This window comes from Homarus americanus, unplaced genomic scaffold, assembly GCF_018991925.1.
Source record: "Homarus americanus isolate GMGI-L3 unplaced genomic scaffold, GMGI_Hamer_2.0 scaffold27247, whole genome shotgun sequence".
Classification (NCBI taxonomy): Eukaryota; Metazoa; Arthropoda; class Malacostraca; order Decapoda; family Nephropidae; genus Homarus; species Homarus americanus.
Genome location: NW_024742868.1, coordinates 222,501 through 240,000, shown reverse-complemented (window position 1 = coordinate 240,000; position 17,500 = coordinate 222,501). Strand labels below are relative to the sequence as shown.

General features: G+C 38.2%; 1 protein-coding gene across 18 annotated transcripts in view; it reads left to right on the top strand.

The window, feature by feature from the left end:
• Positions 1 to 17,500, top strand: part of LOC121877064 — a 54,494-nt gene that overhangs the window by 6,959 nt on the left and 30,035 nt on the right. For 8 of the 18 annotated variants that reach the window (XM_042382681.1, XM_042382674.1, XM_042382676.1 and 5 more), the window contains exons 2-6: positions 7,474 to 7,509; positions 9,135 to 9,170; positions 14,784 to 14,819; positions 15,481 to 15,516; positions 16,504 to 16,542. In XM_042382681.1, the coding sequence (XP_042238615.1) occupies positions 7,474 to 7,509; positions 9,135 to 9,170; positions 14,784 to 14,819; positions 15,481 to 15,516; positions 16,504 to 16,542 (183 nt within the window). The remainder of the gene's footprint in view (positions 1 to 7,473; positions 7,510 to 9,134; positions 9,171 to 14,783; positions 14,820 to 15,480; positions 15,517 to 16,503; positions 16,543 to 17,500) is intronic. The other 10 variants (XM_042382687.1, XM_042382684.1, XM_042382682.1 and 7 more) reach the window with 5 other exon arrangements.

The following is a 17,500-nucleotide window of genomic DNA, read 5'->3' as shown; positions in this document are numbered from 1 at the left end:
GGGGAATTGAGTGGGTCGTTTAACATGGGGAATTGGGTGGGTCGTTTAACATGGAATTGGGTGGGTCGTTTAACATGGGGAGTGAATTGGGTCTGCGTTTAACATGGGGAATTGGGTGGGTCGTTTAACATGGAATTGGGTGGGTCGTTTAACATATGGGGTGAGTGGGTCGTTTAACATGGGGAATTGGGTGGGTCGTTTAACATGGGGTGGGTGGGTCGTTTAACATATTGGGTGTGGGTGGGCCGTTTAACATGGGGAATTGGGTGGGTCGTTTAACATGGGGTGGGTGGGTCGTTTAACATAGAATTGGGTGGGTCGTTTAACGTAAATTGGAGTGGGTCGTTTAACATATTAAATTGGGTGGGTCGTTTAACATGGGTGTGGGTGGGTCGTTTAACATGGGGGTGGGTGGGTCGTTTAACATAGAGATTGGGTGGGTCGTTTAACAAAAGCGTTCATTACTAAAATGAACAAAAGCGTTCATTACTAAAATGAGAAGGAACATGAGTTGAACATACAAATTATTATAGTTTACAGCTGATGGCCCGGGCTGGTCTATTGCCATACTGTGTGAGGTCACGTAGGCCTCGTGGTGTAGTAACTCGTGAAGTGTTGCTAGTACATGAGTGGGAAGGAGGGGGATGTGTTGCTAGTACATGAGTGGGAAGGAGAGGGATGTGTTACTAGTACAGATTACATGAGTGGGAAGGAGTGGGATGTGTTGCTAGTTCAGGATACATGAGTGGTATGGAGTAGGATGTGTTGCTAGTACAGGATACATGAGTGGGATGGAAAGGGTTCAAGAAACGTGAGTGGGGATTTGCTTTGGTCATGGTGTTCGCTGTAGAGTCTTCACAATCTCTGGGAAAACTTTTAACATACTGTTCTGTTCTGTTCTGTTCTCCCCCCAAACGACCCGCCCGCTGGAGGACACGATGTGGCCTGGCATGAAGACACACCGTGAGGGACACCTTGGTGGGTGGGACACCTTGGTGGGTGGGACACTTTGGTGGGTAGGACACTTTGGTGGGTAGGACACTTTGGTGGGTAGGACACCTTGGTGGGTGGTACACCTTGGTGGGTAGGACACTTTGGTGGGTGGGATACTTTGGTGGGTGGTACACCTTGGTGGGTGGGACACCTTGGTGGGTGGGACACCTTGGTGGGTGGGATACCTTGGTGGGTGGGACACCTTGGTGGGTGGTACACACCTTGGTGGAGTGGGACACTTTGGTGGGTGGGACACCTTGGGGTGGTACACCTTGGTGGGTAGGACACTTTGGTGGGTGGACTTTGGTGGGTGGGATGGGTGGTACACCTTGGTGGGTGGACACCAAGACAGTGACGTCCCAAACCTTCTTCCTATGCGATGGAACCTGAAGTTGGGGGCCTCTGTTTTTATTTCATCCACCTAAGAAATAAAACAGAGGCCCTCAACTTCAGGTTCCATCGCCTAGGGAAGAAGGTTTGGGACAAGCTCCTGGACGACCCTCACAGCCCAGACCACCTACGCGGGGAAGACATCAACGGAGGGAGACCCCACGCCTGGTGGCCCCGGAGTCTGCCCACACTACAACAACCCAACCCGCGATCCATCTATGTCCGCCACAGTGATCCACCTTAGATTAAAACTTAGATGATATAAATTCACATTTAACAAGTCAAAATCGAGTGAGTCCATAACGTAATACAGTATAAGATGTTAATAAACTTCTAATTGTAAAATCAATCTAGTCATTGTCTACTAAAATAACCATTGTGCAACCTCATTCTAAATCCTAGGTTAGCTTAGTTAGCCAACAAACTCTGTAATATGTAAAACAAGGGGTGTCGTCCCCCTCTGTTTAACTCATTAAACTTCTTTTCCAACCTTTCCCCCCACGACTATATGTTGTGACTTCTCCATCCCTCATGTCTGGCTGTGCCTTGAGCCCCAGCATGCCTTCCACCCTTTCCCCACCTTAACCTATAAAAAAAAAAAAAAAAAAAGGGCGCCCTGCCCCAGGTCACTAAATACAGCGCTATAGGTACATGTCACTGTCCTGGTCATCAATATACATCTTGTTGGTGTCCTGGCCGCTGAGCCAGAGTTTGTGGCGCTCGTTCAGAAGATGAAGGAGGAGACACAGGGATCACTGAACGGTGCATCACTCGGCGGTGTGAGCAACAAACCCTTGAGGCAACACCTCAAGGCTTACTGAAGAAGGCGAACATTTGTACCATATATCGACATCTTCGCGGCCTTTGTCTGTTGTCCATTACTGATGGCTGAAACACTTACTGGTGCACTACACGACAGGTCTGACCACCCTTCCTCAATCGATCAACGACGCTGGCCACACTGGTGATCACTCTCAGTACGGTGGTAAGATAGGCTTAATGGCTCCTTGTTGTTACCAGGTCTATAGAATACAAGGTCTGCTCGCTCATGAAAGAAAACGGAACCTCTTGGAGCTCGTGACGTCACTTGTGCCCACACAACAACAACAACAACAACATATCAACAATAACAACAACAACAACAACACATCAACAACAACAACACAACAATAACAACACCATATCAACAATAACAACAACAACAGCAACAACAACAACACATCAACAATAACAACAACTCAACAATAACAACAACACAACAATAACAACAACACAACAACAACAACAACACAACAATAACAACAACATATCAACAACAACAACAACAACAACACAACAACAACAACAAACATATGCCGAGCAGTTGCTCAGTTTTAGGGTGTATGGCACAAATTCGAAACGGCGATGATATAACGTTTCATCGCTTTCCGAAGGACAAAGAACCGAGAAGATGGATTCCCTTGTACAAGAGGAAAGACTTTATAATTGCTAAACATGCCATAATAAGCACCTTGCTTGCTGAGGCCAGTGTGTGTGGGGAAAACTTCATATATAACCTGGTTGAACTATCAGTCCAAGAAGACTAGTAAGGATTAAGAATGCAGAAATACCAACATGACAACTGCCATGTTTAAAGTAAGCCTACATTACTTCAGCTGCTTTCTTCATTCACAAGTTTTTAAATGACTGTTATCATTAGGTAAGAACACGTTGTAATAGGATGTTGGAGGGAAGTCTGTAACCTGCCGCGCGGGTAAGCAACAAATATCATGTTTGTAGTCAATTGTCATGTGATTATTGTCACATCAATTGGTTGTCAATGGGCGTGGGGAGAGCAAAACCTCTCGTCATCTAGTGTATTCTCTTACATTGTATTGCTGATGTTTGCCGCCATGACCCTCTTGCAGACCATAAACAAGGTCTAGACCAGCGGTTCCCAAACATGTAGGTCGGGGAGTTACCTGGGCCTTTTTTAGTCCAGGTGTCAAGGACTGAAGGACGTGGCCGTCTCGTCAGGACTATACAATAAATTATGGTCAAGTGATTAACGCAGTTACTCTCCTTGTGTCAGGTCAGGCCAGTCCAGGTCAGACTTGCCCTGATGACACGTTTCACAACAGAAGTTCCACACTCCTACCTTGGAACTGTTCTCAGCTCAGTTCACTGGACTTCCCACGGATGCGGACAGAAAATGACAACAAATTTCAATGATAGATTCCCTGAGTTGTTTACCGAGTCTTTACAATTGTGTTCAGTTCTTTCACGACAGATTTAAAACAGTGTGGCTCTCTTGTACTCGAAATGGCCGAATTACAGGCTGACAACGAGGCAAAGGCAAATTCTGACGTCTGTAATGATATATCGATGTTTTGATCAATTTACCCAAGAGATATTCAACTGTTAACAATCGATCTATCAAGGCTCTGGTACAATTTGGAAGCAGCTTTCTCGTCAATGGTGTTTATAAAAGCTGATTACCGTAACCGTATACAGTATTTCAAACTTCAACTTAGAAAATTATTTATGTTGCTTAATAAAAGAATTAAACCCCCAGTTAACGGATAATTTACTAAGCGATAATGCACACACAACACATACGAAATATGGCAGAGTTGTAACTAAGGAAATTTACGTTATGTTGCTTGTGCACTTAATTTTATCCCCAGGTATAGAACATTAAATAACGATAATTATAAACATGACAGTTGTAACTTATTTCTGCTAGTGTTTACTTTTACACTTCTCCATTACGTAATATATTTTCCTTATTTATTGTAAGAATCCTCAGTCTATACCAGTCACAGTCGAGGTGTCTGACGAAAACATATCAAGAGCTCATTCAACATTTACACACACACACACACACACACACACACACACACACACACAGGTCAAGGATGCTGTGGTTAATATCCTGTTGGTGACTGGTTAAGAATGCTGAATAATAGTGGGATGGTGTGCTCTCTCTCTCTCTCTCTCTCTCTCTCTCTCTCTCTCTCTCTCTCTCTCTCTCTCTCTCTCTCTCTCTCTCTCTCTCTCTCTCTCTCTCTCTCCCTGTGTGTGTGTCAAATGTTTATCAGGTAACATCGTGTGAAAGTTGACGATGACTACAGGTGTAATAAGCCTTATTGATGCCACCTGTGTTGTTCACTTTCCACTGTATTTAGGACATATTTTAGTTAATTAATCATACTAGTAACATGTATTCACACCTGAAATTTAACTTTATATTTTATCTGACAAAGTAACTATCATTTCAATACTTATCAAACGTTCGTCAAATGTTTAGAAAGAATTGTCAGTAAAGGTTTATGAATCAAAGCCTTCAGGTATATAGCGACGTCCTCCACAACGAGTTTGAATAATGTACTGCCGAAAGTTTCATCAGCCCAGGAGAGAGACGCCCCCTCCCCCACTCCTCCTCTCGACCCCATTCCTCCTCTCGACGCCCCTCCCCCCACCTCCTCCCTCTCGACGCCCCCTCCCCCCTCCTCCCTCTCGACGCCCCCTCCCCCCATTCCTCCCTCTCAGCGCCCCTCCCCCCCTCACTCCGTCTCACTCCATGTCTACGCCGTTGAGATACTCGCTCCTGACTCACCCTGATTCGCTCCTGACTCCTCCTGATTCGCTCCTGGCTTTCACTCCTGATTCGCTCTGACTCCTCCTGATTCGCTCTGACTCACTCTGGTTCGCTCCTGACTCACTCCTGATTCGCTCCTGACTCACTCCTGATTCGCTCCTGACTCACTCCTGATTCACTCCTGACTCACTCCTGATTCACTCCTGACTCACTCTTGCCAGCTAGCATAACCTAACCCTAAGTGTATAACGTTGATTAAATTAGACCTAAGTATTCATAAGCAAAGTGAATCTACTGACACTTAAGTTTAACAACCAACCCAACCCAGCCCAACCCAACCCCAACCCAGCCCAGCCCAGCCCAGCCAACCCAGCCACACCCAACCACACCCAACCACCCAGCCAGCCCAGCCCAGCCCAACCCAGCCACACCCAACCACAGCCCAGCCCAACCCCCACCCAACCAACACCACCCACCCAACCCACCCCAACCCACCCAGCCCAACCCAGCCCACCACCCACACCCACCCAACCCAACCCACACCCAACCCAAGCCCAACCCAGCCCCAACACACACCCAACCACACCCAACCCACCCACCCAGCCAAGCCCAACCCAGCCAACAACCCGCCCAACCACACCCAACCCACCCAACAGCCCAGCCCAACCCAGCCCAACCCAGCCCAACCCACACCCAACCCCAGCAGCCCAACCCAACCACCCAACCACACCACCCAACCCAGACCCAACAACCCACCCAACCCAATGACCAACCAACCGGCCCAACAACCCAACCAACCACAACCCAACCACACCATTACCCAACCCAGCAACCCCCACCCAACCACCCAACCCAACCCAACCCAACCCAACCCAACCCAACCCAACCCACCCAACCCCAACCCAACCCAACCCAACCCCACCCAACCCAACCCAACCCAACCCACCCAACCCAACCCAACCCAGCCTTAACCCACCCAACAACCCAATTTTGCCCAACCCAGCAGCAACCCAACCCAGCCCAGCACCCAACCCAACCCACCCAACCACACCCAACCCACCCACCCCAACCCACCCACCCAACCCACCCAACAATAACCCAGCCAACCCCAGCCAACCCAGCAACCCAACTCAACCCAACCCAACCCACCCAACCACACCCAACCACACCCAGCCCAACCCAAACACAACCCAACCCAGCCCAGCCACACCCAATCCAACACCAATATAGTGACCTCTCATTAGACTCTGGGCAGAAGGAGTAACGTAAATATGTGATTCCTGTCTGTTAACACATTATTTTGTCAGTAAGAGCGAGCCACAGTAAGATAGGTGAGACTATCACTACTCTCTCATCATTAATTACGTTGGTTTAAGTTCCACCTGTCCTTAATTACTGTACACGCACCTGGTAGATGTATAGCGTCAAGGAATAAACATGATTTGGTATATATATTTTTTAGGTATATATGACTCGTACTGTAGCTTTAGTTCACAGGTATATTCTAGGTGGGGTTTTTTTAGGTTTGTCCTCTCTCTCTCTCTCTCTCTCTCTTCTTCCTCTTCTTCCTCTTCCTCCTCCTCTTCTTCCTCCTCTTCCTCTTCTTCTTCCTCCTCTTCCTCTTCTTCCTCTTCCTCTTCCTCTTCTTCCTCTTCTTCTTCCTCCTCCTGTTTTTCTTCCTCTTCTCTTCCTCCTTTTCCTCCTCTCTTCCTCCTCTTCCGTTCCTTTCTCTTCTTCTCTCTCTTCTTCCTCTTCGCTGCTCCTTTCATTCTGTTTGTCTCTCCACCTACCCTTCACCTACTTTTTCCTCCCTCCTATCCTTCTTCTCCCCTCTATCCACATTCTCTTCCATTTATTCTATCCGTCTCATTTATTTTCAACATATAATTATTTTTCTTTTCGACTCTGTTACGTCACCATGATAATTAATTATACTCTAATGACAAATTAATTATAATCCAAACGACAATTATATACCGTCACATCTCGCCTATTGTAATTAATTTGGTTTAACATGTGATTAATTAAACCTCATTCTCAAATTAATTAGACAATGAGTTATTTTTTATGATTTTTTTGTAGGTATTTCAAATTGTTTCGTCTATAACGTGAAGAAAATTATGGTATTTTATTTTTCTTATTCTTATGTGGATTAAAAGTTGATTTTTACTAAGACATTTAAACAAAATATCCATCACCTACCTTGAGGGGGGTTAGGTTAGGTTAGGTTAGGTTAGTTAATCTGAAGGAAAAATAAACCAGGAGGGGCTAATCTTCAGATGATCTAAAAACAGAACATTAATTCTCCTTGTAAATATCACAGGTGTTTTAATGTCTCGGTTTAACGTCTCGGTTTAACGTCTCGGTTTAACGTCTCGGTTTAATGTCTCTGTATATGGTCTTAGGTTTAATGTCTCTGTATAATGTGTTGGTTTTAACGTCTCGTATTAATGTGTTGGTTTAATTTCTCGGTTTAATGTCTTGGTTTAACGTCTTGGTTTTATTTCCAGCCAGTCGAGCAAACAGTCAGAAACCAACAGCCTCTAGTAAGCAAATCCTGCTTTGGGTAATGTTGGTAAACCTTAATTAATATTATTTGTTTGTTTAAGTCCCCCCTCTCTCTCTCTCTCTCTCTCTCTCTCTCTCTCTCTCTCTCTCTCTCTCTCTCTCGTGACTACAATATGTAAACTTTTGTGTAAGCTTTTGTGTCTCAGCTGTTGTGTAAACTTTAGTGTCTTACGTTTTGTGTAAAGTTTTGTCTTAGACGTTATGTAAACTTTTATTTGCTAGCCGTTGTGTAAACTCTTGCATTTTAGCTGTTGTGTAAACCCATGTATCGTTGCTTTTGTGTAAACCTGTGTCTTGTTATATACAGTAATACTTGTGATGAGTGTATTATATAAAAGTAAATTTGTCTCTGAGTATTATGTAGAAATATCTAATGTAAATGTTATTATTATTATCATTATCATTGTTAGTGTTATTATTATTATTATCATTATTATTGTTATCGTTATCGTTATCATTATCATCATTATTATTATTATTATTATTATTATTAGGTCATGTTTGGTTACACTTACCATTATCATAAGTCTCTGATGTGTTATTATATTGTTGTGTTTATATATTAACTCTATGGCGATATCTCCCATGTGTGTGTGTGTGTGTGTGTGTGTGTGTGTGTGTGTGTGTGTGTGTGTATTAACCCCACTGATAAGACCCTGATATAATGTCAACCCCTAATACGATACTAGGTATAACCCCCTGATATAACTGATGTCAACCCCCCTAATACGAACTACTAGGTATAACCCCCTGATATAACTGATGTCAACCCCCCTAATACGAACTACTAGGTATAACCCCCTGATATAACTGATGTCAACCCCCCTAATACGAACTACTAGGTATAACCCCCTGATATAACCACTTAAGATTCTCTATTTAATTATACCCGAAGTCTGTGTTAATATATTATTGTATTTTAATAACATCTCCATAAGTGGTATAATACTCTCAGTAAAAGTCTAATAAAATACATTAGAATCGCAGCCAGAGATACTCAAGCTTAGTACCGGGAGATAATATTATACTCGAGAATTTTTGTAATTATCGAGAAATGATAAATATTGATTTTATTTCCTTTTAACGAGACTTTAAATCCGTGTTGTAAGTTGTAAAACATTATGAAAACGTGAAGGAATGTCGGGTTTTTAATAAGAGGAGCTGTGTGTGTTATTGTGAGGGTTATAATGTTAAGTTGTAGATTATGTGTGTGTGTGTGTGTGTGTGTGAGTGAGAGTGTGTGTGTGTGTGAGTGAGAGTGTGTGTGTCAAATATGTGTCTGTGTGTAAATAAATCCTTCTCTAATACATAACCCAGGGGAAAAAAATAACCCACAATTAATTTAAGATTCCCTGAAGAGATATTACCCAAAATTATTTCACGTAAAAGGTTTGGACTGGATATTACTGTTGCCTGAATATTATTGTTGTATATTTTTTTACGATTCATTTAGGTTTTAAGGTAAGATTATTCATTTGTTGATGTTATGTATGTATGTATGTATGTATGTATGTATGTATGTATGTATGTATGTATGTATGTATGTATGTATGTATGTATGTATGTATGGGTACTAATTTTTCCCCATATTCTTTACTTTCAGCATCTCGTACTGACACACATAGACAGTCATATAAGCGTAAGGAAACTCCTGATTTTACTCTCTCCTTTTTTCAGAAATTGGTTTTGTTGATGTGTGTAACATTCTACTGTACGGGTGTTGTGCTAAACATTGCATCGTTTTTTTGCGTCCATGTTAAAAATGATCCTTTGTTCTTCATGACCTAGGTTGAGTTTCTTATGCTATACGTTATATAAATACATTATTATATTAAACAATGTGTTGCAACTATCATAAATACATGCTATAAGGAGACTCGTCTTTGATGTTGATTGAATAGTGATTTATGGGTGATTTTTTTTTGGGGGGGAGAGTTTTTGCGTTGTGTTTTGTTTTATAATAATTAAGCCAAAACAGTTGTATGGTGTTAAGGAAGTGAAGTACTTAGCTGTGATAATGTTTGTTACGTGTTGTAATGTTTATAATATATATTTTATTTCTCAGTTTAAAAGTTTTTAACATTTTCCTTGTTTAATTTACTTAATTATGAAATAATTTGCTTGCAACTAAGAAATATAAGTACATGTTTTGTTAATGTTTGATTCTTTTGTTGGAGTTGGTTTAATCTTTATAGTTTATGTTCGATGTTTATGTTAAAATGACATGTAAATGTTTTTATATTTCTCAAAAAATGATGTATTTTAATTATTAAATCGATTTTTTACAATTTCTGCTGTAACTTTACCTAATATATATATATATATATATATATATATATATATATATATATATATATATATATATATATATATATATATATATATATATATATATATATATATATATATATATATATATATATATATAGTTATCAGTAAGAGCATATTGTATTCATGCTTCATATATTATATAAAAATGTTACCTTGTGATGTATAAGTACTTGATATATCAGGTCAAGGATATTATTTTTCAAAGCCTTTGAGGCTGCTAGGGTGCGGTGGCCGAGTGGAAACAGCGCTCACACCCTCGTGTTATTTGTTGTCTAACTTTACAGTTAGGAAAGTAAAATCGAAGGAGTGCAGTGCCGCCCACACTGGCTCCCTGTGCACCGAAAAAGGCTTCTTCCACAGGTGCTGTATCCACCCTGCCACTCACGGGCCCACGGGACTCACTTCCACTTTTAGGAGACGATGGTTTAACCTCCTCTTGTTTAAGAGTATCAAGTCAACAATATTCCTCAGAAGGTTAAACCAACGACCTCAAAGTGTTTACTCTGGACTGTTATTTTGAAGCTTTGATACACAGTATATATATATATATATATATATATATATATATATATATATATATATATATATATATATATATATATATATATATATATATATATATATATATATATATATATATATATATATATATACAATTATTATTTTTATGATAATTGTGAAATACCAAATATTATTTGGTTCTTACACTTGTGTACAGTAGAACACCTGGTCAAGTGACTTCATACACAGACTGGCTCTCTCTCTCTTTATATCTCTATGTCTCGCCATCTCTCTCTCTCTCGTTATCAATCTTTATCTCTATCTCTCATCATCTCTCTCGTTATCAATCTTTATCTCTATCTCTCATCATCTCTCTCTTTATCAATCTTTACCTCTATCTCTCATCATCTCTCTCGTTATCAATCTTTATCTCTATCTCTCATCATCTCTCTCTTTATCAATCTTTATCTCTATCTCTCATCATCTCTCTCGTTATCAATCTTTATCTCTATCTCTCACCATCCGTCTCTCTCTACACCACTATTCCTTCACCTCCCTCCATATATAATCATTCAAGAAGATACTAACCCAATGCAATATGTTGTTCCCTTTCAGCCACACGTACTGACACCCTGAGACAATCCCGCCGGCGTAAGACAATCAAACTTCTTTACTCCTCTCAGATGTTATGATAATGTTCCCTGGTCTACCTCTATGCTGTTCAGGGTCATCGATAAAGACCACACCACAGTTTAATACGACTAACGATTAATTTTTTTGGGGGTGTTCTTTTAACGATGACTCGATAATGTTTTGGTTGAATTTGGTTGAATTTTGGTTGTATTCTTGTTGTTGTTTTAGTGTTGTTTTGCTTGTTATGTGATGGATTACAAGTGTTGTGTAATTAAGAGTGATTAAATACAGGTGTTGTGTAATTAAGTGGCTAACTAATTAAAGGTGTTTTGTAATTAAGAGTTATTAATTACAGGTGTTATATGATTAAATCTGACTAATTACAGGTGTTATAAAATTAAGTCTGACTAATTACAGGTGTTTTGTGACTAAATAGCTAATTAATTACAGGTGTTATGTAATTAATAGTGATTTATTACAGGTGTTTTGTAATTAAGTGACTAACTCATTAAAAGTATTTTGTAATTAAGAGTCAATAATTACAGGTGTTATACAATTAAACCCGACTAATTAAAGGTGTTTTGCAATTAACAAACTAATTAAATACTAGTCTCGTTGTATAATTAAGTCTAAGAAATAACAAGTGTTGTTACCTTATTAAAATCTAATTACTCTTGATTATAGGTAAATTGCGTATTAATTACACAAGTTGCAAATTAACTGAAGGGAGTCAGATTAATTTTGATATGTAGGGAAAGGAAAAGTAATTACATGTGGTGCAAATGATTTAAATAATGTCTGATTAATGTTTATATATGTATGGGTCCAGAACACCTTAATTACAGGGTGTTATGTAATTAAAGTGTAATTACTGTGGACTATGTAGTTATGATAGGGATTAAGCGTAGGTGTTTCTATAGAGTGATGTCTTAAATTGGTCTTGTCATAGTGTAAACCCCTTGAGTACGTTAACTTAATCCCTTGAGTACGTTAACTTAACCCCTTGAGTATGATGTCTTAACCCCTTGAGTATGATGTCTTAACCCCTTGAGTATGATGTCTTAACCCCTTGAGTATGATGTCTTAACCCCTTGAGTATGATGTCTTAACCCCTTGAGTATGATGTCTTAACCCCTTGAGTATGATGTCTTAACCCCTTGAGTACGATGTCTTAACCCCTTGAGTACGATGTCTTAACCCCTTGAGTACGATGTCTTAACCCCTTGAGTACGATGAGTACGATCTTAACCCCTTGAGTACGATGTCTTAACCCCTTGAGTACGATGTCTTAACCCCTTGAGTACGATGTCTTAACCCCTTGAGTACGATGTCTTAACCCCTTGAGTACGATTTCTTAACCCCTTGAGTACGATTTCTTAACCCCTTGAGTACGATGTCTTAACCCCTTGAGTACGATGTCTTAACCCCTTGAGTACGATGTCTTAACCCCTTGAGTACGATGTCTTAACCCCTTGAGTACGATGTCTTAACCCCTTGAGTACGATTTCTTAACCCCTTGAGTACGATTTCTTAACCCCTTGAGTACGATGTCTTAACCCCTTGAGTACGATGTCTTAACCCCTTGAGTACGATGTCTTAACCCCTTGAGTACGATGTCTTAACCCCTTGAGTATGATGTCTTAACCCCCTTGAGTACGATGTCTTAACCCCTTAGTGCGATGTCTTAACCCCCCTTGAGTATGATGTAACCTTGAGTATGATGTCTTAACCCCTTGGTGCGATGTCTTAACCCCTTGAGTATGATGTCTTAACCTTGAGTATGATGTCTTAACCCCTTGAGTACGATGTCTTAACCCACATGAGTATGATGTCTTAACCCCTTGAGTATGATGTCTTAACCCTTGGGTACGATATTCGCCCTTGAGTACGATGTGTAGCCTTAGTACGATGTCTTAACCCCTTGAGTACGTTAACTTAACCCCTTGAGTACGATGTCTTAACCCCTTGGTATGATGTCTTAACCTTAACCCCTTGAGTATGATGTCTTAACCCCTTGAGTATGATGTCTTAACCCCTTGAGTATGATGTCTTAACTCCTTGAGTATGATGTCTTAACCCCTTGAGTATGATGTCTTAACCCCTTGAGTATGATGTCTTAACCCCTTGAGTATGATGTCTTAACCCCTTGAGTATGATGTCTTAACCCCTTGAGTACGTTAACTTAACCCCTTGAGTATGATGTCTTAACCCCTTGAGTATGATGTCTTAACCCGTTGAGTATGATGTCTTAACCCGTTGAGTATGATGTCTTAACCCGTTGAGTATGATGTCTTAACCCCTTGAGTATGATGTCTTAACCCCTTGAGTATGATGTCTTAACCCCTTGAGTATGATGTCTTAACCACCTTGAGTACGATGACTAAACACCTTGAGTACGAAAAATTAACACCTTGAATGCGATGATCTAACTCATTTTAGTGAATTACTAGCCCCTTGAGTACAATAAATTAGCCTTTTAATATATCTAACCCCTTGAGTACATTCATTAAATCCAATGAGTACTGTGCCAACCTCCTATGTAATAATGAATTTGGTCTCATGAGTAAGATATCTTAAACTCTTGAGTACAATTTCTTAATCGTTTGAGTACAATGGATTACAACTCATTTCCTCGAGTACAATAACATTGAACTCAAGGGGTCAAGTCATCATACTCAAGAGGTTAAGAGCTCGTACTCATGTGGATAAGACACAGTACTCAAGGGGTTTGATTTGTACTCTTGAAATATATTCATGAATTAATAGATCAAATAAATGTATAAAAAAAAATAATTTACACAGAAAAAAACGGTATTTTTTCATTGATTCTGTTAATAAAGTAAAATTTTATGTAATTGAGTTTTTTCTAAATGACGATTTGTAAATTTATTTTATATATATTCAATTTATTGTATATATAAATTTACAATGTGTGTTATACTATAGCTGAGATGTTTTTATCATATATGAGTATAATAATTACCTTCATATATTGATTTGTTATAAAAATAGATAATCATTATAGTATCATCTCTGTAACCAGTAACAAACAGGTATATTTCTCGACACTACCTGGGCCTTGTGTGTTATAACCCGTATTGTTCACGTACAGTACCTGGGCCTTGTGTGTTATAACCTGTATTGTTCACGTACAGTACCTGGGCCTTGTGTGTTATAACCTGTATTGTTCACGTACAGTACCTGGGCCTTGTGTGTTATAACCTGTATTGTTCACGTACAGTACCTGGGCCTTGTGTGTTATAACCCGTATTGTTCACGTACAGTACCTGGGCCTTGTGTGTTATAACCCGTATTGTTCACGTACAGTACCTGGGCCTTGTGTGTTATAACCTGTATTGTTCACGTACAGTACCTGGGCCTTGTGTGTTATAACCTGTATTGTTCACGTACAGTACCTGGGCCTTGTGTGTTATAACCTGTATTGTTCACGTACAGTACCTGGGCCTTGTGTGTTATAACCCGTATTGTTCACGTACAGTACCTGAATATATTATCCGACACCGGTTTGTAATTGTTGTTATTATTATTATTATTTGTATTATTTTATTGTTATTTTTATTATTATTTTCATCCTCAATACTGTCATTATTAATACTACCACTATCATTATTATCATCATTATTGCTATTACAGTATCATCAATATTATTATTCACCTCACTTCATTTGTAATTTCTATTAATGTTTTTACTATTATTATTACTATTACCATTACTATTATTATCACCACTAAAGCTCTTCTAATGCCTTGCTTCCTTTGCTTTCAGCTCCTCGGACCGACACTCAGAGGCAGTCACTCAACAGTAAGAGAAATACACTCTTGTTCTTTTTCTTATTTATGGAGATTAATATTAGTTCTCTCGCTTTCCTCCCATTTCCCCGTCTCATCTCTCCCTCCACTTCCTCTCCCTCCCCTCTCCCCCATACCCTCTCCCTCTCTCTCCTCCCCTCTCCCCCATACCCTCTCCCTTCTCTCCCTCTCCTACACTCATTCAACCACAGAGAACAACACAGCTCAAGACAGTATCTTTGGGCCTCAGTGTTTTAATAAGGAAATAGATCTTCTTCCAACTATTCAGATATTCCTTTTTTTTATTTGTCTTATTAAGGAAATTAACCCCTTGACATGGTTATAAAAGAAGGTTTTTTTTTAAGGTAATTAGTTATATGTAAGTAAAGGTAACATTAAGAATAGAGTTATATTTCTAAGTCGATATTCTCTTTGGTTTAATTTTAGCCCAAGTGAATCATATTTTTTCAGTATTTTTTTTTATTATATATAAAATGGTCATTTGTGATTCTTTTCTATTCCAGCAATTAGCTTTTTATTTCAGTGAGAATTATATTTAAGAATTCGATTATTCCAATAGGTTTTTTTTTTGGTTATATGATTTTTTTTTTAATAATTTTTGTTTATTTTTGTGTTTTTTTTTAATAATTTGTTGTATATTTTTTTTTTTCCAGCCACTCGTTATGACCCAAACAGACGTTCATTCAACAGTAAGCAATTGTTTTATTTTTTTACATAATCAATGTTTATTTAAAGTTAATATACCAATATATTTAATGTTTTTTTGGTTGTGTTTACAGAGCATCCCAATGTTATATTCTGTTGATGTTAGTGAAGATGTTTGCCAATGTTTATGATTGATGTAAATAGTAATGTTATCTTTAACTTTTGTCATATCAAGTAGTAATGTTTAGCATGATTTTAAATAATGATGTTTAATATAGGTACACATAAAGATTATTTACACCTATGTTTATAAACTATTGAACATAATAATAAACAATATTTATACCATGATTAATGTTTAAAAGTGAAGTAAATAACGAATATATATGTGAATGTTAACACACCTTATTCAGCTAGTAATGTTTAAGTTACTCTCCCATCAAGCATGTTTTGTTTCAATGCTTATATGTTATTATGTTTATTTGTAAATGATAGAATTTTCACCTCTGTATTACTTTAGTTTGTTAATGTTTATACAGATTGAAGTCTTCAGTAATTTGACCCCAAGTATATTGTATTATTTTAACTAATTCTAATTTTATATATATTTATGTACAAAGTTTATTATTATTATTATTACATTAATTATTATCATTATTATTATTATTATTAAAGCTCGTTTCAATATTTTTGTCACTATAATGTCCTAACTTTGTTTAATTAACAATACTTAACATTTAATACCTTATCTAGTGTTAAAATTAGATCACCAATACCTAGCAGTACCTTACAGTATCTGAATATATCATCATGTTTATATAACACACACACACACACACACACACACACACATACACACACACACTAACTAATCGTATAATGTAATAAGAAATTATTGTACAGAATTTATAATTATAGAAGAAATGCCTAATTATTCTAGTCATTTCTTGTTCTATCATTGGAATTTGTTCATGTGTTCGTAACATTGGTCTCAGCCTCGAATAATACCAGGATTTTGTACCATTTCACAGCTACGTCGCGAGCTGACCCCAACAGAAGATCTTTTAACAGTAAGACAAAATATTACTTTCCCAGGTTTTATTATTTTCGCATTATTCAAATTTGATAAAATATTCCCATGTTAATAGTTGTATATTTTTTTACATGTTGTTGTTGTATTTCTAGTTCTTTAATAGGAAGTTACTGTTGTTGTGGTAAGTTAGTAATTTGTGTTGTGTATTATATAAAAAATAGATATTCGTGTTGTTGTTATAGAGTGATAAGTCATTATGTCTTACAGAGAAACTATAATAATAATGACTTAAATATTTATGGGTAAAGTGATTTTTTTTTCATGCATTATTATTGAAAAGAAAAAAAAAAATAATATTGTAAGTAACGTCTCACAGTATATGTTATTGAAGAAAAAAATAATATGTTAGTTAATGCTGTTTTATTTTAAAGTGATTGTTATGTTTTACTGAAAAAAAATCTATGTTACAGTGGTGCTTTGTTTCAGTGTTATATTGTTAGTGTTTAGTAATACTGCCTGATTATAATGGTACAATATAACACAGTCTTAGAATATAACGATGTCATGGTAATACTATTATTATCCAAGTTATATTGTAACTGTGTGTGTGTGTGTGTGTGTGTGTGTGTGTGTGTGTGTGTGTGTGTGTGTGTGTGTGTGTCTTGTGCTTTTACTTCTGAGTGCATGTAGGCGCTTCTCTCTATCTGGCTGTATGTCTGTCTGTCTGTCTGTCTTTATGTTTGTATTTAATATATTTGTGCATCTTTCATTATGCATTAAACGGATGACGTGAAGTTTAGACACCCCAATTTATTACACAAAGATTAGCCACCCTAACGCTAATCTAACCTAATAATCTAGCCTAACCTAATTTAACTTAGCTTAACCTAATTTAACCTAGCCTAACCTAATCCTATCTAACCTAGCATAACACTAACTTAATCTAACCTGTCCCATCAAACCTAACCTAATATAACTTAACATAGCCTAACCTA